The sequence below is a fragment of the Schistocerca nitens genome, chromosome 2, assembly GCF_023898315.1.
Source record: "Schistocerca nitens isolate TAMUIC-IGC-003100 chromosome 2, iqSchNite1.1, whole genome shotgun sequence".
Taxonomy (NCBI): domain Eukaryota; kingdom Metazoa; phylum Arthropoda; class Insecta; order Orthoptera; family Acrididae; genus Schistocerca; species Schistocerca nitens.
Genome location: NC_064615.1, coordinates 597,610,966 through 597,634,731, shown reverse-complemented (window position 1 = coordinate 597,634,731; position 23,766 = coordinate 597,610,966). Strand labels below are relative to the sequence as shown.

At 47.5% G+C, this 23,766-nt stretch overlaps 1 protein-coding gene across 1 annotated transcript in view; it reads left to right on the top strand.

Moving 5' to 3' along the window:
* Positions 1 to 23,766, top strand: part of LOC126235185 (uncharacterized) — a 357,154-nt gene that overhangs the window by 185,476 nt on the left and 147,912 nt on the right. The window contains exon 2 of the mRNA XM_049943915.1: positions 12,686 to 12,913. Coding sequence (XP_049799872.1) covers positions 12,686 to 12,913 — 228 coding nt within the window. The remainder of the gene's footprint in view (positions 1 to 12,685; positions 12,914 to 23,766) is intronic.

Sequence of the window (23,766 nt, the reverse complement as noted above, 5' to 3'; positions counted from 1 at the left end):
TATATATATATATATATATATATATATATATATATATATATATCCCTATCCTTTTCTTGGTTTTTGAAGTCACTTAGAAATGTTCAGTATGTTGTATGTACAAATTAATGTCAAATGAAACGTTCCAGATCTTTACGATTTACCGTGCAAAATGATCGATGGAAAACGAAAGTAACTAAACTGTCGGTGACTGGACAGATGTGGGTCACAGTGTCAGTATCACAATAAGAACTGCGGACCCAGTTCGAGATTATACGAGAACATTCGTCCTGGAGAGAAAACTGCCTAATGTTCTAGCTCTGGGAAAGTACTACACTGCCGGCCGAAGTGGCCGTGCGGTTAAAGGCGCTGCAGTCTGGAACCGCAAGACCACTACGGTCGCAGGTTCGAATCCTGCCTCGGGCATGGTTGTTTGTGATGTCTTTAGGTTAGTTAGGTTTAACTAGTTCTAAGTTCTAGGGGACTAATGACCTCAGCAGTTGAGTCCCATAGTGCTCAGAGCCATTTGAACCATTTTTGTACTACACTACTGGCCATTAAAATTGCTACACCAAGAAGATGACGTGCTACAGACGGGAAATTTAACCGACAGGAAGAAGTTGCTGTGATATGCAAATGATTAGCTTTTCAGAGCATTCACACAAGGTTGACGCCGGTGGCGTCACCTACAACGTGCTGACATGAGGAAAGTTACCAACCGATTTCTCATACACAAACAGCAGTTGACCGCCGTTGCCTCGTGAAACGTTGCTGTGATGCCTCGTGTAAGGAAGAGAAATGTGTACCATCACGTTTCCGACTTTGATAAAGGTCGGATTGTAGCCTATCGCGATTGCGGTTTATCGTATCGCGACATTGCTGCTCGCGTTGGTTCAAATGTTTCTGAGCACTATGGGACTTAACTTCTGAGGTCGAAGTCCCCTAGAACTTAGAATCCTCTGTTATGCCAGTCCTGCCTGGATATCTGCCCCCCCCCCCCCAAATTCCCTCCAGATCCTTGAGCGTCATGCACTCCGCCTCGCCTTCCGTATACGCCTCCCGTCCCCCACGCGGATCCTCTATGATCTCATTCCTTTCCCCCATCTGCTCCTATTCCTCGAACATATCCGCATCCTCTACACCTCCTGCCGTCTTGAACCCCCTCACCCCCTGGTTGCTCCTCTCCTCTCCGATCCCCGCCCCCTGCCACGTCTTCACCATTGTGTCCCCCCTACCCTCCATCTCTACACCCTACATCTCCTTTCCCAAGGTGGCTTCCATCAACTCCCCCTCCCGGATGATGCCCTCTCTCCCTCCATTTATCCCTCCTATCAACACTGATCCTCACTCCCCCTCCTTTCCTCTGTCCTTTTCCTGGGCTCCCTCTCCCCCCCCCCCCCCTCCCTCCTCTTTCTTCCCCACCTCCCCTCTCTTTGCTCCCTTCTCTCCCCTGAGTCCTTTTACATTTACCTCCTCTGCCTCCTCTCATTCCCTCTCGCGTCTGCCCTTCTCCCCCTTTTATTAGTCCTCTCCCTCCTTGGTCCCCCCCCCATTATCGTTTTTTCCTCTCCCCCTACTCCAGGTCCCCCCCCCTTATGCCTTGGATCGGGAGAGCCATCTTTGTGCCGCCATTTTCGTGCAGTGTATTACGGTGTGGTTTTCCAGTGTGTGCTCCGTGTTGTGTCTTTTGGGAAGTGTAGTGAACAGCCATCATACTGTCGCTGGGTGTGCTTTTTTTATCTCTTGCGAACAGAAACCAGACTGTCGCCATGTTTTTTAATTGTGTGTCTACTATGTTACTTGTCTGATTCCTGTGTATTTTAACAACATTGCCAACTCCTTTTGCATTCTGTTTTAACTTTCCGCAGTTTTACGCCATTTTACACTTTAAGTCACCATTTTATTACCTGTTTTTCCTTGTTTCTTTCTTCTTCCTTTTTATAAAAAAAAGTCTGTAGGCTGTAGAGCAGCGTAGTAAGCTGCTGCCAGCCCGCCCCCTTCGGGGGGAATTGAAAATCAACAAAGAAAAAAAAAAGAACTCAGAACTACTTAAACCTAACTAACCTAAGGACATCACAAACATCCATGCCCGAGGCAGGATTCGAACCTGCGACCGTAGCGGTCGCGCGGTTCGAAACTGCAGCGCGTAGAACCGCTCAGCCACTCCGGCCGGCTGCTTGCGTTGGTCGAGAATAGCAGAATATGGAATCGGTTGGTTCAGTAGGGTAATGCGGATCACCGTGCTGGATCACGGCGGCGTCGTATCACTAGCAGTCGAGATGACAGGTATCTTATACGCATGGCTGTAACGGATCGTGCAGCCACGTCTCGATCCCTGAGTCAACAGATGGGTACGTTTGCAAGACAACAACCATCTGCACGAACAGTTCGACGACGTTTGCAGCAGCATGGACTATCAGCTCGGAGACCATGGTTGCGGTTACCCTTGACGCTGCATCACAGACAGGAGCACCTGCAATGGTGTACTCAACGACGAACCTGGGTGCACGAATGGCAAAACGTCATTTTTTCTGATAAATCCTGGCTCTGTTTACAGCATCACGATGGTACGCATCCCTGTTTGGCGACATCGTGGTGAACGCACATTGGAAGCGCGTATTCGTCATCGCCATACTGGCGTATCACCCGGCATGATGGTATGGGGTGCCATTGGTTACACGACTCGGTCACCTCTTGTTCGCATTAACGGCACTTTGAACAGTGGACGTTACATTTCAGATGTGTTACGACCCGTGGCTCTACCCTTCATTCGACCCATGCGAAACCCTACATTTCAGCAGGATAATGCACGATCGTATGTTCAAGGTCCTGTACGGGCCTTTCTGGATACAGAAAATGTTCGACTGCTGCCCTGACCAGCACATTCTCCAGATCTCTCACCAACTGAAAACGTCTGGTCAATGGTGGCGGAGCAACTGGCTCGTCACAATACGCTAGTCACTACTCTTGATGAACTGTGGTATCGTGTCGAAGCTGCATGGGCAGCTGTACCTGTACACGCCATCCAAGCTCTGTTTGACTCAATGCCCAGGCGTATCAAAGCCGTTATTACGGCCAGAGTTGGTTGTTCTTGGTACTGGTTTCTCAGTATCTACGCACCCAAATTGCGTGAAAATGTAATCACATGTCAGTTCTAGTATATCAATGAATACCCGTTTATCATCTGCATTTCTTCTTGGCGTAGCAATTTTAATGACCAGTAGTTTATCATGTTTTGTTCGATGCAGTAATGTCTTTTAATACACTCCTGGAAATGGAAAAAAGAACACATTGACACCGGTGTGTCAGACCCACCATACTTGATCCGGACACTGCGAGAGGGCTGTACAAGCAATGATCACACGCACGGCACAGCGGACACACCAGGAACCGCGGTGTTGGCCGTCGAATGGCGCTAGCTGCGCAGCATTTGTGCACCGCCGCCGTCAGTTTCAGCCAGTTTGCCGTGGCATCCGGAGCTCCATCGCAGTCTTTAACACTGGTAGCATGCCGCGACAGCGTGGACGTGAACCGTATGTGCTGTTGACGGACTTTGAGCGAGGGCGTATAGTGGGCATGCGGGAGGCCGGGTGGACGTACCGCCGAATTGCTCAACACGTGGGGCGTGAGGTCTCCACAGTACATCGATGTTGTCGCCAGTGGTCGGCGGAAGGTGCACGTGCCCGTCGACCTGGGACCGGACCGCAGCGACGCACGGATGCACGCCAAGACCGTAGGGGACCGTACCGCCACTTCCCAGCAAATTAGGGACACTGTTGCTCCTGGGGTATCGGCGAGGACCATTCGCAACCGTCTCCATGAAGCTGGGCTACGGTCCCGCACACCGTTAGGCCGTCTTCCGCTCACGCCCCAACATCGTGCAGCCCGCCTCCAGTGGTGTCGCGACAGGCGTGAATGGAGGGACGAATGGAGACGTGTCGTCTTCAGCGATGAGAGTCGCTTCTGCCTTGGTGCCAATGATGGTCGTATGCGTGTTTGGCGCTGTGGAGGTGAGCGCCACAATCAGGACTGCATACGACCGAGGCACACAGGGCCAACACCCGGCATCATGGTGTGGGGAGCGATCTCCTACATTGGCCGTACACCACTGGTGATCGTCGAGGGGACACTGAATAGTGCACGGTACATCCAAACCGTCATCGAGCCCATCGTTCTACCATTCCTAGACCGGCAAGGAAACTTGCTGTTCCAACAGGACAATGCACGTCCGCATGTATCCCGTGCCACCCAACGTGCTCTAGAAGGTGTAAGTCAACTACCCTGGCCAGCAAGATCTCCGGATCTGTCCCCCATTGAGCATGTTTGGGACTAGATGAAGCGTCGTCTCACGCGGTCTGCACGTCCAGCACGAACGCTGGTCCAACTGAGGCGCCAGGTGGAAATGGCATGGCAAGCCGTTCCACAGGACTACATCCAGCATCTCTACGATCGTCTCCATGGGAGAATAGCAGCCTGCATTTGCTGTGAAAGGTGAATATACACTGTACTAGTGCCGACATTGTGCATGCTCTGTTGCCAGTGTCTATGTGACTGGCCGGCCGAAGATAGTTGGCCTTTGGTTGTGCTGCGGTGAGGACGCGCTGTTTGTGTTCCTGCCGCGGAGCGAGCGTTTGTGTTGTTTACATCGTACTCGGCCGTTTCGCGCGTGTCGTACTCAGCATATAGATCACCATGGCGCACCAATACAGAAAATCGACGCTCAAATTTACGTTCCGCAACGAATTTGCACGGCCCAAAGCACTCGAAGTCGAACGATTTCTACGAGAAGAAGTTAAAATCCCGGCGACCGACATTCTCGGCATTCACTTGTCCATTGTGTGTAGTATCGTATATGTCAAGATCATCAACGACGCAACATGTGAACGGATCCTTCGGGACACGAAACAGGGCCTCCGTTTCTGCCATGCTGATGGCAATGTGGGGACTGTACACGTCGATTATTCTGGCATGGGACTTCGCACGATCAGAATTTTCGAACTTCCTTTCGAATTACCGGCGGAGGACGTCGTGACAGCGCTGCGCCCCTACGGCACGGTCCATGATCATATTGCGGAAAAATGGACGCAATTCCAGACATATCCTGTGCTGAATGGAGTCCGCCAGGTCCGAATAGAACTTAAAAGACATGTACCTTCATATCTGACTATCGGTGGCTGCCGTGCCATCGTCATCTACGATGGGCAACCAAAGACCTGCTCTGGTTGTGGGAAGGAGGGACACCTTAGATCAGAATGTCTCCAACGTCGAATCACGCAACTGCCGCCGGCTGACGCAGACCCGCCATCGCAGCCGACGCTGCTTCCCGTGACTTATGCAGCAGCCCTCACGACAGCTACCACTTCACCACGACAGCCGACATCCACTGTTGGGTCGCGGCTCCATCCTCCAATACAGGGCGATGAAGACACACCCGTTCCACAAGCTACGGATTCAATTCCGATGCCGCCGCCCCCGTCGACGGATAACAACATACATGACGATAGCATGGCCGTAGACTCGCTTATTGTGCCTACAGCTGCCTTTGTGCCGGAACGTCGGGAATCTTTGCCGTCGTCTGACACAGAAGGACACTCCAGGAAGCAACGCTCCCCGAAGCGACGGAAGCGGAGGCGTAGAGCAACTTCCGAACGGGATGCGACGCAGCCTCCAGAGGACGAAGACTCCACCTTCAATGACGACGCTACCACAGAGGCAGCCGCAATTTGCTGCAGTGTGGCACCACCGAACGGAACTGAGGACAAACCACATATACCTACAGTGGCAACATCGGATGCCGATATGCAGGACAGATGCTGCCCACCACCTTCTGGAGTGCAAGCATCCATGCCGAGTCCTGAGGACGCTAGGGAAGCAGATCTTGCATTGAGTTCCCCGACGTGGGCGGATGACCACGACGACGACGGAACCATGCAAGTTACGCCAACAGGGCCCACGCCATTGGCGCCGGGTCTCTAGACAGGACGGCAGGTGAGGTTTGTGGGGATGCGGAGGTGTCAATAGAGTCAGAAGCGCCATAGGCAATTCCAGTCTTAATGGATAATTTAACACCTGCGGTTCGGCAACAAGCTTATCGTATCGCCACGCTTAACCTCAACACGATACGAACGGCATTGAAGATCCAGTTGCTGCGTGAGATGCTTCGTTCTTCGGATGTTGACATTGCCCTGTTGCAAGAAGTGTATATAGCGGCCCTCCCCGTTTTCTACAGTTACGTGACACATATGTCACCGGCGGACCGAAATGGCAGCGGTACGGCAATACTAGTGCGCGACGGAATTGCCATCGAAGAAGTGACTTACCTTCCGTCAGGAAGGGGGCTGGCGATCACAGCACTGGGCACACGCATCATTAACATCTACGCTCCATCAGGAACTGACCAACGCCGCGAACGATCGCTGTTCTACTCGGAGGATATCGCCCCCCCTCTTTATCAGCCGCTACGATCAATATATCTTCGGCGGCGACTTTAACTGTGTGCTCCACCCCAAAGACCAAGTCCCACACTTCTCGACTTGTCAAGAACTTCGGCTCCTGGTTCGTGATCTGCTTCTCACTGACACGTGGGAGACAGTGCACGGTGACCGTCCCGGGCCGACATACCTTACTAGCCACTCGGCCAGTCGCCTAGACCGCATTTATGTCTCACGAGCTCTAGCGCCGGGAGTCTTGGACGCCGAACGTTGGCCGCTTGCCTTCTCCGATCATAGCGCTTTCATATGCACACTCACTCTACAACAGCAGCGAATATGGCGCAGCCGAGGACCCTGGAAGCTGAATGTGGCACATCTTCAAGACCCGGAATGCCGTCGAATTATCGCCAACACATGGCTGGATTGCGAACGTCGTCTTCCCCGATATCCTTCGACTCTAGCATGGTGGGTGGACTGTGCAAAACCAGCGTTTCGGCGTGTGCTAACTCAATTCGGTAAAGATATCGCAGCTTGGCATCGTCACACATTGGACTTTTATTACACGATGCTTCGCGAACTCGACGGCCAACCACCATCTCCAAACCGACAAATGGAAAGCCGCCGAATTAAAGGTCAAATATTGTCTCTTACGAGGAAACGTTTGGAGGGGGTCGTCGTGCGATCGCGACGTCACGACCGAGCGGAAGGAGAAAACCCGTCTATGCATCACATCGTGCTCGACAGCCGCCGACGCCGACAGTAGCTGATCACGAACCTCGTATTGCCAGGGGGTAGGGTCGTAATGACTCAGGCCGCGGTTACAGAAGCCTTTGCAGATCACTATCGCCAGTTTTACGACGAGGTGAATACAGAGGAAGAGGAAGCGGACGATCACGACATACTGCAGCACGTGTCGCACACCCTCGACAATGCAGCAGCGGCGACGCTGTTAGATGGAATTACACGGGACGACATCGAGGACGCGCTTAACAAGGGAGCACTCAACAAATCTCCCGGGCCAGACGGACTGCCGCTCGAGTTTTATCGGACTTTCCGCGATCTAATGATGCCCCGATGGATCAGCATGTACCAAGAACTGATGACCCCCGGTTCCCACGTGCCACCTGCATTCGTGGAAGGTCTCCTTATACCGATACACAAGCCTTCCAGAGGTCGAACGGTCGAGGACTACAGGCCCATTACAATGCTCAACTCGGACTATAAAATCTTCGCCCGACTACTCGCCAGCCGCATAAAGCAGGTTCTGCCCCTACTCCTCTCAATGGAGCAAACGACACAGGGCGGAGTGACCAACATGCAAACGGCAACCAGCGAATGCAGGGATTTAATAGCCATCGCCACATGCTGTCGCGTTCGGGCTGCTCTGATCTCCATTGATTTCGACCACGCCTTTGACAGAGTTCACCACAAGTTCCTTTTGTCCGTTATGGCCCGCATGGGCTTCCCGCCTGACTTTCTCGACATCTTTCAGCGCCTTTTCCGTGGAGCTGCATCCCGTGTACTGGTGAATGGACGAATTGCGGGTCCCTTTCCGATCCGACGGTCAGTTCGCCAAGGATGCCCACTCTCCATGATCCTTTACGCGATCGCACTCGAACCACTTGTCGGAGGGTTGAAAAACGGGCTCTCGGGACTGTCATTGAGGGATCACACCTTTCACTGCAGGATATATGCTGATGACCTTCTATTACTTGTCCGATCTGGTGACGAGGTACGATCGGTGAAACAATGGATCAATCGATATGGATTAGCAGCGGGCAGCCTCCTGAATGTGGCCAAGTCGGCAGCGATGCCGATTGGGAGAGGACTACAGGAGGACGCTTTAGCCCCACTCCCACTAGTTAACAAGATCCGGTTCTTGGGCATAACATTTACACAGGATGTGCGCCGCACGGCTGCAATGAACTATGCACGATTACTACAGGCCATACGCACAGAAGTTCGCCGGAACTTACTTCGACGGGTGGACCTCCTACAGCGTGTGGAATACCTCAACCTTCACGTGGCGACTAAGATGATCCACATGGCCCAGGTCCTACCGATATCGACAGCGATGGCACACAGATTGCAAGCAGCGTTTGGATATTACCTTACCGCCGGACACCTATTCAAAGTCCGCTACGAAACACTCACCCTCCCTCCGCGTGATGGCGGACTGGGACTTATAAATGTACGAGCAAGAGCTACAGCGTTATACTTGTGCACAATGATGAAATTGTGGACCCACAAAGATGCTTCCCTTACGGGACGTCTGTTAGAGGAATTGCTGCCGGCGTCTCTTCTGCCACCTGTCACGGTTACGCACATTACACCTCCACTCTCGCACCTCTCGGCATTTATTCTTGAATATAGTTACGTGCACCCAGACCTTCCAAACACTCGCACTCCCAAGGCGAGAGACGTTTACAGACTGCTGCTAAGGTCCATACCTCGGAATGTGATTGAGAGGAAGAGCCCTACGACCCTATGGTCGGCAGTGTGGAGAGCGGTCCAGAAGCCTTTCCTCCCCACGCGGGTACGAGCCGCGTGGTACCAGGTGGTGAACGGGAAGGTTGTAACACGACAACGGCTGCACGCTATAGGGATGACGGATTCTCCCCTTTGCCCACGTTGCCACCTCGTGGATACTGACGAACACCGTTTAACATGTGGAACGGCGTTAGACGTATGGCTGCTAGTGCAGAAGATCCTCGCCTGCTACCTACGTATCGCGCCTCGCACAATTGAGCCACGGCTCCTCCTTTGTGCAGAGGATACTTATTTCCCACCTGCGAAGACTCACGCTCTCACATGGTTTAAAGGCATGTCCATATACTACCTCTTTCGCGATGATGAGAAGATGGTGCTTGATTACTGGCAATTTCTCCAGGACAGTCATAGCACACTTGAGTGTACACCCCGATACCGACAGCTATTTGCGAACTATTTGCGCAGTGTCTTCGACAACCCCCCTCACAGTTGGGGAGTATACCGGGCAGAGGATGACCGCCGACATGGGGCTCCACACGCCGCGAAATGTTGTAACAATTTGGAACATGAAATCTGTACGCCGAGGGGCCATGCACATGGAATGGCGTGCGGGATTTGGTTACATTTTTCTTTCGTTATTATCTATCATCACACTATTAGTTTCAAATTCTTTTTCATAGTTTAGAAAGAACTATTGTTCTGTTGTTGCTACGGCTGTAATTTTCTAATTTTGTTTGTTGTACCTGAAAGACGCCTTTTGTCCATATATATAAAAAAAATAAAAAAAAATAAAAAGTTGGCAGAGCACTTGCCCGCAAAAGAAAAAAAAAGAAAAAAAAAAGATGGATAGAGCGTCTGCCATGTAAGCAGGAGATCCCGGGTTCGAGTCCTGGTCGGGGCACACATTTTCAACATGCCCCCAATGAAGTACATCAACGCCTGTTTGCAGCTAGGGTGTAAAAAAATAAAAAAAACGAAAAAAAAGAAAAAAAAACAAAAAAAGTGGCCGTGCGGTTAAAGGCGCTGCAGTCTGGAACCGCAAGACCGCTACGGTCGCAGGTTCGAATCATGCCTCGGGCATGGATGTTTGTGATGTCCTTAGGTTAGTTGGGTTTAACTAGTTCTAAGTTCTAGGGGACTAATGACCTCAGCAGTTGAGTCCCATAGTGCTCAGAGCCATTTGAACCATTTTTTTTCTATGTGCCTGTGGTTCTGTCAGTGTGATCATGTGATGTATCTGACCCCAGGAATGTGTCAATAAAGTTTCCCCTTCCTGGGACAATGAATTCACGGTGTTCTTATTTCAATTTCCAGGAGTGTATAAGTAAATTTTGTTGCCTTGCAAAAAGGAAGCAAGCCTTTTAAATAACACTTTTGGATTACAAATAGCAGCGTTTCAGAATAACTGTGAATTATGAGCTTGAATTATGAAAAACTCCAGAAGCAATTTTTTTTATGATACATTTTCTACAGTCTATACAAATGTGCTATAGAAATACGTTATTAATCTGGTTTATGTCAGCTTCTTATTTTGAACCAATGTTACTGAACTGTTTTAAACCGCGAAAATGGTGTGAATTACAGAAGGCTTGCACTAAGCCGGGAGCCACTCGGGTTTCTTAATTTATCGGAAAGCTCCCTATGTAAGCATGTTTTCATCCTTTTGCAGACCAGAATCCTCCTCAGTAGGAATGAATTCAGATTCATCGAACACTAAAACTGTGGAAATGTTTGTCCGTTTGATCGAGAAGGCAGTAGGTAGCGACGATCATGGTGATTCCTTCTTCGGATAACATTGGATACTGCTCCGTTCGGGCACGAAGTGACCAAAATGTGGGCTTACCATACATAGACGAAGCGTAGTGATTGGACAGAGAACTCACTACCAGATAGAACGAAGCATGTCATTGTTAACGGAGCAATATTGGTCATATCAGAAAATTTGTGCTGTTCAAGTGTGTTGCTGGGTTTCATTGCAATGAGTTTTCAACAAGTAATGCAATTCATATTCATCCTGAAAGCAGGCTGGATTTATACTGGATTCCAATAGACGATATTATTCCCCACTTTTGGCTGCAAAACCCTGGTTTTCAACATAATCTCCATTCGATGCGACGGCCTTACGCCACCTAACAGGAAGGGTCCTTATGGCCACATGGTACCATTCTACTGGTCGACGTCAGAGGCAACGTCGTTCTGCATCAATAGCTTCCCCATAATCCCTCGAAATACGTCCTTAATGAGTCAAGCTGATGTCGAAAGGTGCGAGATCCTGTCTGTGGAATGGATGAGAAGGAACAATCCAGGGAAATATTGTGACTTCCTTTCGCGAACGCAAACTTGTGTGACACCTTGGGCAGTCTTGCAGAAGGAGAAGTTCTTTCCATTCTTGTGGTTCTAGGCGCGCAATCCGGAACCGCGCGACTGCTGTGGTCGCAGGTTCGAATCCTGCCTCGGGCATGGATGTGTGTGATGTCCTTAGGTTAGTTAGGTTTAAGTAGTTCTAAGTTCTAGGGGACTGATGACCACAGATGTTAAGTCCCATAGTGCTCAGAGCCATTTGAACCATTTTCCATTCTTGTGGCGAACACTCTGGAGTCGTTTCCTCAATCTCCCGAGGGTAGCGCTAAAATCTTTCGAGTTGATCGTTGCACCAGTAGAGATGACTTCAAACCGAATTACCCCTTCAGAGTCCTATGTCGTCATGACTTTACCGGCTGAGGATCACGCTTTTAACTTTTTGTTCGGAGGAGAGGTAAGAAACGAAATGAGCGTTTGGCGTCATTGGTCTGGAGGCCCCTTGAGGGGCAGGTCCGGCCGCCTTGGTGCAGGTCTTATTACATTCGACGCCACACTGGGCGACCTGCGAGCCGGATGGGGATGAAATGATGATGAAGACAGCACAACACCCAGTTCATGAGTGGAGAAAATCCCCAACCCACCCGGGAATGGAACCTGGGCCGTAGGACGGCCATCCGTCACGCTGACCACTCAGCTATCGGTGCGGACCAGAGCACAGGTGGTGTGGCGCCAGTCCATGAATTAATATTCTATTTGTGGTTCGAAGTGATGTAAACACATTTCATCGGCTGTGACGATGTTAGACAAAAAATTATCGCGATCAGCCTCACAACGCGCAAACAATTCCGCACTGATGGTCCTCTGTCGCTCTTCATGGTTTTCTGTTAGGTGGGCGCACACACCTCTGAATACCGCAAATGGTGGACTAGTCTCTCAGCACTACCAATAGAGACATCTACTTGAGTAGCGAGGCGTCTGAGTGTGATCCGTCGATAACGTCGAATGAGAGTGTCCGCACGTTGCAACACTGCAGGAGTTACAGCTGTGTTCGGCTGGCCGGCACGCGCGAGATCGGACAGGTTTGCGCGACCTTGTTGCAATGATGACAGACGCCTCGCCCAACCACTCGCCGTGCTTTTGTTCGCTGCCAGGTCTCCGTAGACATTCTGAAAGCTCCTATGTGTTACTCTGATTGGAACGCAGCCATTTTGAAGGCTGCGCATTGTGTAGTCACCCGCCGGAACTGCATGAAACCATAGACGCTGAAGCGGGAGTATTCCACGATGTCCCACAACAAATTCCGCATTCGATATTGGCTGAGAAAAAAAATGCGTTGCATTAATTGAACGCCCCTCTTACTGCTTTCATGTATTGCACCGGTGTAAAGAAACCTAGGATCTGTTGCAATATGCTGCATGAGTACGAGTGTTCAGGTGCTGCGCTACGTTACGGCTGGCCTGTGTGACAGAACACGTGTTGTGCAGGTGCGTCGCTGGTGTACGTGACGCCCGCCGAGGTGACGGCGGCGCTACCGCTGGACCTGGCAGCGGAGTCGCGGCTGCCGCTGACGCTGCTGCAGCTGCGGGCGCTGCCTGCCGACGGCTCCGCGGCCGCGCGCTTCCGGGCCAACAGCTCGCTGCCCTCCTGGCTGCAGCTCGACTCCAGCTCTGGCCGCTTCTACCTGGTAGCCGCTCCCCAGTTCGCAACACAGGGTTTGTAATAACGACTGTGGTTTTCGAAATATACCTCTCTTCTAGTTAGTCCCCTGGAGATGTGTACCTCTTTTGTTTTTTCTTTTCATTTTTTAAAAATTACTGTCTGATTCAGTCTTGGGCCACACAAACAGTATTACTACCAATTACTTCCTCTTAACAAGTCGTAATAATATGTTCTGTTCAGAAAAAGAGAAAAAGGGGAAAGTAAAATACCAACCTCGACATCTCACAGTAGCACTTGCACGCAAGAGCTCTATTATTCGTAGGATATATTACGATCTTTGCCTTCCATTAAAATTTTACCTGCTCCATCAAGCACTATGGAAGTTATTATTTGACATCTTAACAAAGGTCCTGTCATCCTGCCCATATTTCCTTCCAATGTTTCCCAGCTGTTCCTCTCTGTGCTGCGTTCAATTTACGTTAAGCTTTAGAATCACCTTACGTTGTGCTTTGATTACACTATTCTATTCAGATTACTTACTTACTTCAGTTAATCGCAAACGCATCAAAATGAATTATGCAAAAAGCAAAGACGTAAAAAGAAACACGGAATTACTCATAAAAGGACCACAGAATAAATGTCAGGCTGTGTAGTGTAAGGTGCTTAAATAGGCCAACCAGTGGAAGCGAACTTCGAGTTTAAAAATTTGTTACATAAAACAAATAGAAAATTATTTAAGAGTGTAAACTTATGAAAACAAATGGTTAAAACACCGCCTTCAACAAAGGATTCCTGTTGTGGAAGCAACCAACTACAAGCACTCGCTGAATGATAACAGAGACCACCTGACATCAGTTTTACACAAGACCTTGCAACAGCGTGGTCAGAATTGCCACACATGAAAGATTTCAATAAGCCACTGAGGCAATATACATCACACTTTTAAAGAAATCTCACCAAACTCGGGCCCAGGTATTTAAATTTGTCCACCATTTGCACAGTGCCTTCCGTTGTTTCCCAGCCTGCAGTGGTATTTAATGTCTGTCTCGTTCTAGGCGATCCTCATTCCTACCTTTCTGGCTACCTTACTTAAGTTGTCGAGTTGTGTCTTCGCGTCTTCTTCCGTCTCACTTACTATTGCTATGTCGTCTGCAAAGGCTAGGCAGTCCACTTGAGTCCTGTTGTCCTTTTTGTCCCCCACATGGATCTTTGGTATTCCCATTTCCTCGTTTATTGCTCTCCACTGCCTGATCACTTCGTACAGTGCTGTATTGAACAACAATGGTGACAATCGATCTCCCTGTTTAATACCAGTCTTGATCTCAAGTTCTTCTGACACTGCTCCTCTGAATCTCACCCTTGCTTTTGTGTCTTTTATAAGTTCTCATGTAGTTCCATCTAGTCCTCTGTTCTTCATGATCCTAACAAGAGTCTGTCTGTCGATGGAGTCATATGCCTTTGTGAAGTCCATGAAGGTTATTACTGCCTTTTTGTTTTTTAAGGTTTTATGTTCTATCAGTTGCTTCAGGATAAATATCATTTCTATATGTCCTCTCCCCTTCCTGAATCCCGCTTGGTAGTCGTCAACTGTACTTTCTACCTGTTCTTCTACTCTCTTGAGCAAAAGTTTTGACAGCACCTTTTATCCGACCTCTTGTAGCGATATTCCTCTGTATTTGTTTGCATCTCTCTTGTCTCCATAAACCCTCAGTGATCTCTACGTTTTTTCAATGGTCACAGTAGGTGTGGCCCACCTGACTGCTTGTAACAGGTGCCAGAGTTCCTTCCTCTTGTAGGTATTGCAGCTCAAGATCAAGCTTGTAACCCAGAACAATGGGAACATTCTATGCTTTAAATAACCTTTGCCTCACCAAAGGCAATAAAGAGACATGTGCTTCAAAATCTGTGACGCCGATTGATGGAAGCAATAAATTTGAGTTGTATTTTGAACGAAGGTCCACAGGTAGAAGCTTGTCACTAATGGTAGAATGCAGTTTGTTCGAGGACACAGAACAGACCCAAACACAAAATGTTCGTGGTCCACAATGTCGACCATGAGGATGTGAATTGATAGGGAAACTGCTTGGTACTGAACCCGAACTCTGAACTGACCCTTCACCACGATGGTGTCGTTATAATAGATTTACAGCTGCTTAGAAGAAGGTTATAGTGGAAGGGAGACCATGTGACAATATGTCTCCCAATACACAATAGTGACTGAAGACTCATTATCATATTGAAAAACAACTGGGGTGGTATTGATTGTAACTTCCAATATTAATAACCTATAAGAGATACGGAGACAGGTCTAGACAAGGAGCACATCAGGAGTGTAGATGCAGATAAAATCGTCCGAATCAGAATCCCTTTAGTCTACTCGGGTATAACTGACAATCTTTATAGACTATCGGTACACTTCAGTTTTGAGTCCGTTTTTTCCACAGGCTGTGCATTTTGCCCTACGAAAGTAGCACTGTTAGCACTGATGTGTTACAAAACAGTTATCACATAAAGGTAATTGGAGAGAGGTAACTGCTCGGTGCACCATCCAACCATGATGCCTTTGCCAGAGGTGGTCTTGGCCAACGATGTAGGCCAACTTGAGACGGGACTGTGTCTGATCAGGCGAGATGGACAGGTGGCAAGCACCTGCGATGGATCCTGCACTACTGCCGATAAGGGGAAGGTATGCAGCTAAAGATAGATCATTCCGGAGTCCTTCATCTGGAGAGTGAATGAGAATCATAGTCCTAACCAGAGATACAGCCTAAGATTGTTTGCATTCACGATTAAAACACCGGAAATGGAAAACCCTAAAGAGGCCTTCTAAATGGACTATCCACTCCCTATATTACTTTTTTTGTTTATTGCAGCTGAAAAGCTGTAGGTAGTAGCCACAAGCACTTGGGCATAAAAATAGCCCAGCAAACGAAGTTTTAGTACAAGGCAAAGCATGAGGTTCGACGTTAAGATTGAGCTCATGCAAGAGATGATAGATTTCTGACCGTCGTAGGAGGGGAATAAAGCACCCGCCGCTAGATATCTCGTGGGATCCCGTGGGTGATGAACAGGACGGGCGACGTAACTGGCATACGGCTCCAATTTTCTGTCGAACGCCTGGAATCCCTCTACCAATAAGTCAATATGAGACGAAGGTGTGGAGACATGTGGTGGAGTGGTGATGATAGTAGCCGTTTTCTCTGATGTCAACTTCTCAGCCTGTTGTATGTCTCATATAAGTATATTAATACCTCAGTGGTCACGTCCGTAGATTTAGATATACTACAATGAAGAGAAAATGTTAGTCTGCCAAAAACTTGGAAAATTAACATGAAACTTTAATTCTTCTTCTTGAGAGCGTAGTTACACAACACAAGTAATAATTCACAATTAAGTCTTTGCCTTTGAAGTGGGTGAGATACGCAATACTAATAGACTGTCAGTCACTGCGAACTGCATCACAATTAGTAAACTCAAAGTATCGGTTCGTGAAGAACTGATCGTTTATATGAAACGTCCTAGCAGATTAAAATTGTGTGCCGGACCGAGACTCGAACTCGAGACCTTTGCCTTTCGTGACTACCGACTGAACTACGCAAGCACGACTGACCAATCCTCCTCACAGCTCCTCTTTCCCCAGTATCTCGTCTCCTGCCTTCCAAACTTCACTCCTAGATGAAAGGATATGGGGAGACATGTCTTAACCACAGCCTGGGGGATGTTTACAAAATGAAATATTCATTCTGGAGCAGAATGTGCGCTGATATGAGACTTCCTGGCAGATTAAAACCGTGTGCCAGTCCGGGACTCGAACTAGGGATCTTTGACTTTCGCTAGCAAGTGCTCTACCTCCTTTCTTTCAAGAGTGCTAGTTCTGCAAGGTTCGTAGGAGAGCTTCTGTGAAATTTGGAAGGTGGGAGACGAGATACTGGCGGAAGTGGAGCTCTGAGTACGGGTCGTGCTTGGGTAGCTCCGCCGGTAGAGCATTTGCCCGCAAAAGGCAAAGGTCCCGAGTCCGGATCTGGGTCCGACACACAGTTTTAATCTGCCAGAAGGTTTCATATCAATACACATTCCGCTACAGAGTGAAAATTTCATTCTGATTGTTTTTTATTATACAAACATTGTGATGAGCCAAAGTATCAAAATTCCGAGAGATCCGTGCTGTAGAAGCCAAGTCCTGACGACGACGGTGATGATGATGAAATGAGCGTTTGGCGTCATTGGCCTGGAGGCCTCTTGCGGGGCAGGTCCTGCCGCCTTGGTGCAGGTCTTATTACATTCGACGCCACACTGGGTGACCTACACGCCGGATGGGGATGAAATTATGATGAAGACAGCACAACACCCAGCCCCTGTGCGGAGAAAATCCTCGACGCAACCGGGAATCAAACCCGGGCTCGTAGGACGGCAATCGTCGAGCTGACCACTCAGCTATCGGGACAATAATGATGATGATATTTGGTTTGTGGGGCGCTCAACTGCACGGTCATCAGCGCCCGCCTAAGCAAAGCCCGTCGAGAACTCACCCTCTATAGTCAAATGGTTCAAATGGCTCTGAGCACTATGGGACTTAGCATCTGAGGTCATCAGTCCCCTAGTACTTAGAACTACTTAAACCTAACTAACCTAAAGACATCACATACACACACATGCCCGAGGCGGGATTCGAACCTGCGACCATAGCGGTCATACGGTTCCAGACTGAAGCGCCTAGAACCGCTCGGCCACTTCGCCCGGCCCCGCTATAGTCACGCGCCGACCTACATAGATACTGTTGAACAGCCAGTATATGGTGGATCAGTTTCCGAATACGTGATCCTGCGGAAGCGAGTAGGTCCGCACTGACTATTCACTCTTGGAGCCGTGCCGCTACCGACTATCGGCGAGGCGTGCGCTCAGAACTGCTGCGGCGGTGTTCGCTGTTGTAGCCCCTGCAAATTTTGGCTTAGGCAACCCGTGGTGCACCGCTGTTATGCTGGAGGGCTATGAGCTGCGGCACAGCACTTACCACCTTTATTCTGTCCGCCGATTCTCTTAAACTTTAGTCTACTATCTAGTAAAGAACTAGGAAACTAGATTACAAATCAAACTAACTTCTACACACGACATATGTGAAATTATGAGGTAGCACGTCCTTCAACACAGGGAGCGAAAGTCTGTCTACAACTTGTACAGAACCCGGATTACAGCTATAGGTGTTGGATATGAACGGCAAGCAGTAGTTGAGAAGAGATTTAGACAGGGTTGTAGCCTATTCCCGGCTTGTATATTGAGAAAGATGTGAAAGAAACTAAAGAGAAATTTGGAAAGGAAATCAAAAGAATTTAAAACAATGAGATTTGTTGTCAACTCTGATTCTATCAGAGAACATGGAAGAGCAGTTGGATGGAGTGGATTGTGTCTTAAAGGGTTTAGAGAATCAACATCAACAAAATTAAAAGAAGTATACGGTCGAATTAAATCAGATCGTGAAGGAATAAGATTAGGGAATGATTCACTACAAGCATTTCACAAGTATTGTTATTTGGACAGAGAAATACAGGGTTATTACAAATGATTGAAGCGATTTCACAGCTCTACAATAACTTTATTATTTGAGATATTTTCAGAATGCTTTGCACACACAAACAAAAACTCAAAAAGTTTTTTTAGGCATTCACAAATGTTCGATATGTGCCCCTTTAGTGATTCGGCAGACATCAAGCCGATAATCAAGTTCCTCCCACACTCGGCGCAGCATGTCCCCATCAATGAGTTCGAAAGCATCGTTGATGCGAGCTCGCAGTTCTGGCACGTTTCTTGGTAGAGGAGGTTTAAACACTGAATCTTTCACATAACCCCACAAAAAGAAATCGCATGGGGTTAAGTCGGGAGAGCGTGGAGGCCATGACATGAATTGCTGATCATGATCTCCACCACGACCAATCCATCGGTTTTCCAATCTCCTGTTTAAGAAATGCCGAACATCATGATGGAAGTGCGGTGGAGCACCATCCTGTTGAAAGATGAAGTCGGCGCTGTCGGTCTCCAGTTGTGGCATGAGCCAATTTTCCAGCATGTCCAGATACACGTGTCCTGTAACGTTTTTTTCGCAGAAGAAAAAGGAGCCGTAAACTTTAAACCGTGAGATTGCACAAAACACGTTAACTTTTGGTGAATTGCGAATTTGCTGCACGAATGCGTGATGATTCTCTACAGCCCAGATTCGCACATTGTGTCTGTTCACTTCACCATTAAGAAAAAATGTTGCTTCATCACTGAAATCAAGTTTCGCACTGAACGCATTCTCTTCCATGAGCTGTTGCAACCGCGCCGAAAATTCAAAGCGTTTGACTTTGTCATCGGGTGTCAGGGCTTGTAGCAATTGTAAACGGTAAGGCTTCTGCTTTAGCCTTTTCCGTAAGATTTTCCAAACCGTCGGCTGTGGTACGTTTAACTCCCTGCTTGCTTTATTCGTCGACTTCCGCGGGCTACGCGTGAAACTTGCCCGCACGCGTTCAACCGTTTCTTCGCTCACTGCAGGCCGACCCATTGATTTCCCCTTACAGAGGCATCCAGAAGCTTTAAATTGCGCATACCATTGCCGAATGGAGTTAGCAGTTGGTGGATCTTTGTTGAACTTCGTCCTGAAGTGTCGTTGCACTGTTATGACTGACTGATGTGAGTGCATTTCAAGCACAACTTACGCTTTCTCGGCTCCTGTCGCCATTTTGTCTCACTGCGCTCTCGAGCGCTCTGGCGGCAGAAACCTGAAGTGCGGCTTCAGCCGAACAAAACTTTATGAGTTTTTCTGCGTATCTGTAGTGTGTCGTGACCATATGTCAATTAATGGAGCTACAGTGAATTTATGAAATCGCTTCAATCATTTGTAATAGCCCTGTACATGGCGATGGCCGCAGTAGAGGTGATGTAAAATAACAAAAAGGCATTTCTGAAACAGAGAAGCAGGGAAATGTCGGCTCAAGCACCTTTGCACAGTCGGTTGAGCCGTAATTTTCACACTGACTGTAACCACGACCTCTTAGACGTTGTATCCGTTATGGGTAAAAGCAAAGAGAAATTTTTGATATCGAGCATCAGTTTATTGTGTTGCTGGAGTGTAGCCTACTGAAGAATAAAAGATGTTTAACTTTTAAACTACGCAATAGGAGAATGCCGAAAAGTAGAAAGTTGACTAGATAACTGATGAGGTACCAAATCGAAATGGGGAGAAAAGTAATTTATGGCACAGCTTAACTAAATGAAAGGACACATACTGAGATATCAAGGAACTGTAAATTTGGAAGTGTGGGGGTAAATATTGCAGAGTGTGATGAAAATTTGAGTACAGTTAGCATGCTCAGATGGATGTAGGTTGCAGTAGTTATGCGGAGATGAAGACTTTTGCACAAGATAGACCGTTGTGGAGAGCTGCATCAAATCTGTCTTCGGAATAATGACCTCAACAACAACATACTTATATGCACTTGAATATTGTACGTGGCAGTTCGTCAGCTGAACAGCCGAGGAGAGGTATTGACACTGAACATACTTACGCTCTGTTTGTTGGGACTGAAGACTACACTTAACTGCGAAATAGTATAAAGCTGGTAAATCTTAAATCGCAAAGAAAATGTAAGGCAAACACATGGAACGTAGATAGTAATCACACAGCTTTTGGTTCTATTTAAAAAAATGATGACATGAAGTAAGATGTGTAAACCATTTGGACATCTGTCATCGAGTATTAAAGCACACCATTTGTATACTGTTCTACTCCCCAAGAAATTAGGCGCCCAAGAAAGGTAGTAGGAAACGAACCCAGTTTTAGAGTTCCGTCGCTATAGGAATGTGGCCTACATGCGTTTACGACGCTTTAAGTCACAAAGCAACATATCTAAAAGAGAGTAATTGCGGTAACACGTGAGTAAAGCGAACAATCATTTATTTTAAAAATCTAGATTAAAACATACTCAACTTTTGCGTTCTGAGAAGGCGCTGATGTAGAGTTCAGACACAATCTAATCAATACAATAGATGATAACTAACTGATCAATAAGGGAAAGTATGTAAACTGTTTATTATTTCAAAAGATATCGCCGTACCTGTAAATACACTTATCCCACTGTGAGTCAAGACGGAGGATGCGTTCATGGAAAGGTGTCTGCGGTTGCCTACAGAACCATTATTGCGCCGAGGCATGCGCCTCATCGTCCGAAGCGAATCGACGGCCACGAATGTCTTAAGGGCTCCAAAAACATGTAAATAACATGGGAAGAGATCGGGACTGTAGGGAGGGTGTGGGCAGGCTCACATGTTGACAAGATTGGTTCGACTACACTGCAGAAATTTCGCTGGGAATCCCATACACGTCCTTCATACGGTCCCGATACCTTCCCATCTGATTTCCACGTTTTTGGAGCCCTGGTGAAAGACTTTCGTGGCAGACTATTTGCTTCGGACAAATAGGTGTATACCTGGGTACGATATCATTTCGTAACCAATCGCAAATGTTTTTGCATGAGGCATTGACCGCCTTATCTCACAGTGGGATAAAGTGATTAACAGCTATACCGATTGTTGTTGAAGTAATAAAGAGTGTACTTACTTTTATTCTATGTGTCTCGTGTTCATTTTACTACCCCTTAACATTGAAGCTCCGTCTGGATTGCAATAAGAGTGTTTTAGTTCAGTCTCAGTCATTTCGTCTAATCTTTGACATTTGGCGTTAACTATCCAATGACGGGAACTGGTTGGCACTTGTAGATTGCTGGTAACTGCTATAGGGAACTGGTCGACAACTGTTGGAAGCTGAAAGCTAACTAACGGGAACTTGCCGATTGCTGGAACTGGCCGAGTGTAGGCGTGCGGTTTCTTAAATATTGTGCTCAGCCTATTAATGTGCAGCTGCGGTCTGCTTGGAGCATGCATCAGATACTTCCGGGATTCGGCGCTCTATGTCGTGACAAACGTAACTATTGCGGAATAAATGGCCTATATGAATGTCTCATAGCGGAAGCATATATGCGACATCTAGAAAGCCACTGACCATATTAAGTGTGGCGCCGCACTAGAGTGGTTGGAGTGTGGTGTTGCGTATCTACCCGTCTGAAATGTGTCTATGAATTCCTAAGAGACCAAACTGCTGAGGTCATCGGTCCCTAATCTTACAAACTACTTAAACTAACTTATGCTAAGAACAACACACACACCGATGCCCGAGAGAGGAGCCGCGCAATCCGTGACATGGCGCCTCAAACCGCGCGGCCACTCAGCGCGGCTCCTACCGCGTCTGGCTTAAACACAGCAGAAACACTTTAAGCTGACAAATTAACTTCTGGAAACTGGTAAAGCGAAATAAAAATATATTTGCAACCCAGACTGAAGATTATTCTGAAATATATGGGATGTCCCCCCTTCGAGTCGTCAGACGCGTTTCTCTGGAGTTTCGGCAGATACTTGCAATTTCGTTTCTCCAACGTCTAGCTGGTGTCAGCCCAAACAAATTCTGCTCATCATGTCTTTCATGCGACGCCCTGCATCGACGGAATGCGTTGGTTTATTTCCCGTTACAAGCAAAATGATTCTTAAATCGGAATTTTAGTCTAGTCCGACATTCATTTCACGGATATGTATTAACAGTAACAGTAAAACAAAGAATAATCAGTTCTCCAGCAGCGACCTAGCAGCGCTTCAGGATGGCGGAAGCAGTCAGTGCGGGCCAGGGCGGCTCTGCTGGCGTACTCCTGGTGTTTCACTGTCCCTGTTAATGCACATCGTTAAAGCGAATATTGCCCTAGAGTAATCTGGGACTGCTCTGTCGAATAGGCACGTAAAACGCCGCTTTAAAAATAAAACAAACGGAAGCTTTCCATCGACGCTGGGCATCGTATGAAATACATGAGAGCAGAATTTATTTGGTCTGACACCAGCTAGACGTTGGAAAAACGAAATTGCAAGTATCTGCCGAACCACAAGAGAAAATTTGCCTGACGAGTCTTTGGAGAGAAACCCTGTATATTACAGTTACTGAAAAATAACAACTATGAATAAAATAACGCTCTAAGAGATTAAAATTTTCTCTAATACACCACAAAATTTGTTAAATGCACAAAGCAATTTCTTCAAATCCTTTATCGAAGTGTTTTCTGATCAGTTATGATATCCGTATATTTTTGTCTTTTCCTTTCTACCTTCATTATACGCCAGCTTCAAATCCTTTAACAGTAGCATGATGTAACAGTAGTTTGTGTTTGTTATCGTTATGTGTACACACGTGAACGCTAGCTACTAATACGTTACTCGCGGATCGTGTCTGCAGGTGACCATCTGTCTTGCATCTAGTACACGCCTGTCTGACTCAAACCAGTAGTTACGTAATTTTTTACTAGGTTTCATTCTGACAATGGTTCGTATCATTGGTTTATATTGTTAATATTTTTAATGTTATATTTTCTATTTAAGCGTTGCACTGTTTCAGTCCCATCAGAGATCAAATCCGCTTTCACGGTGAGCGCCTGCCTTGGGTTGGTTTGCTGACTAGTTAACATGTAACGTTTTCAAGTACGTCTGGTTGTATATAGCAGTTAGTTTGATTTGCAGTCAGTTTCCTAGTATTGTACTAACCCGTTTTTCTTTCCTTTCAAACATTTCATCTGATGATGATTTGTCAGTAAGTCGAAATCAGTGGTTACACTTTCGGAGACACGGGGTGGAGAACTGCAATAAAAGAATTTCGTTTCACGACAGTCACTATGTTCCGCTGCGCATATGTGTGTCTTTTCTGTGGCATTTTCTCATGCTTTTTTTGACTGCAACTTTCTTTCAACGCCTAGAACAATATTTCGCAGATTTGCCCTCGTGTGTCACTCCATGAAGCAATAAGACTCCGAGGGGGCGCTAACTATCAGTGTCTGTAGTCTTG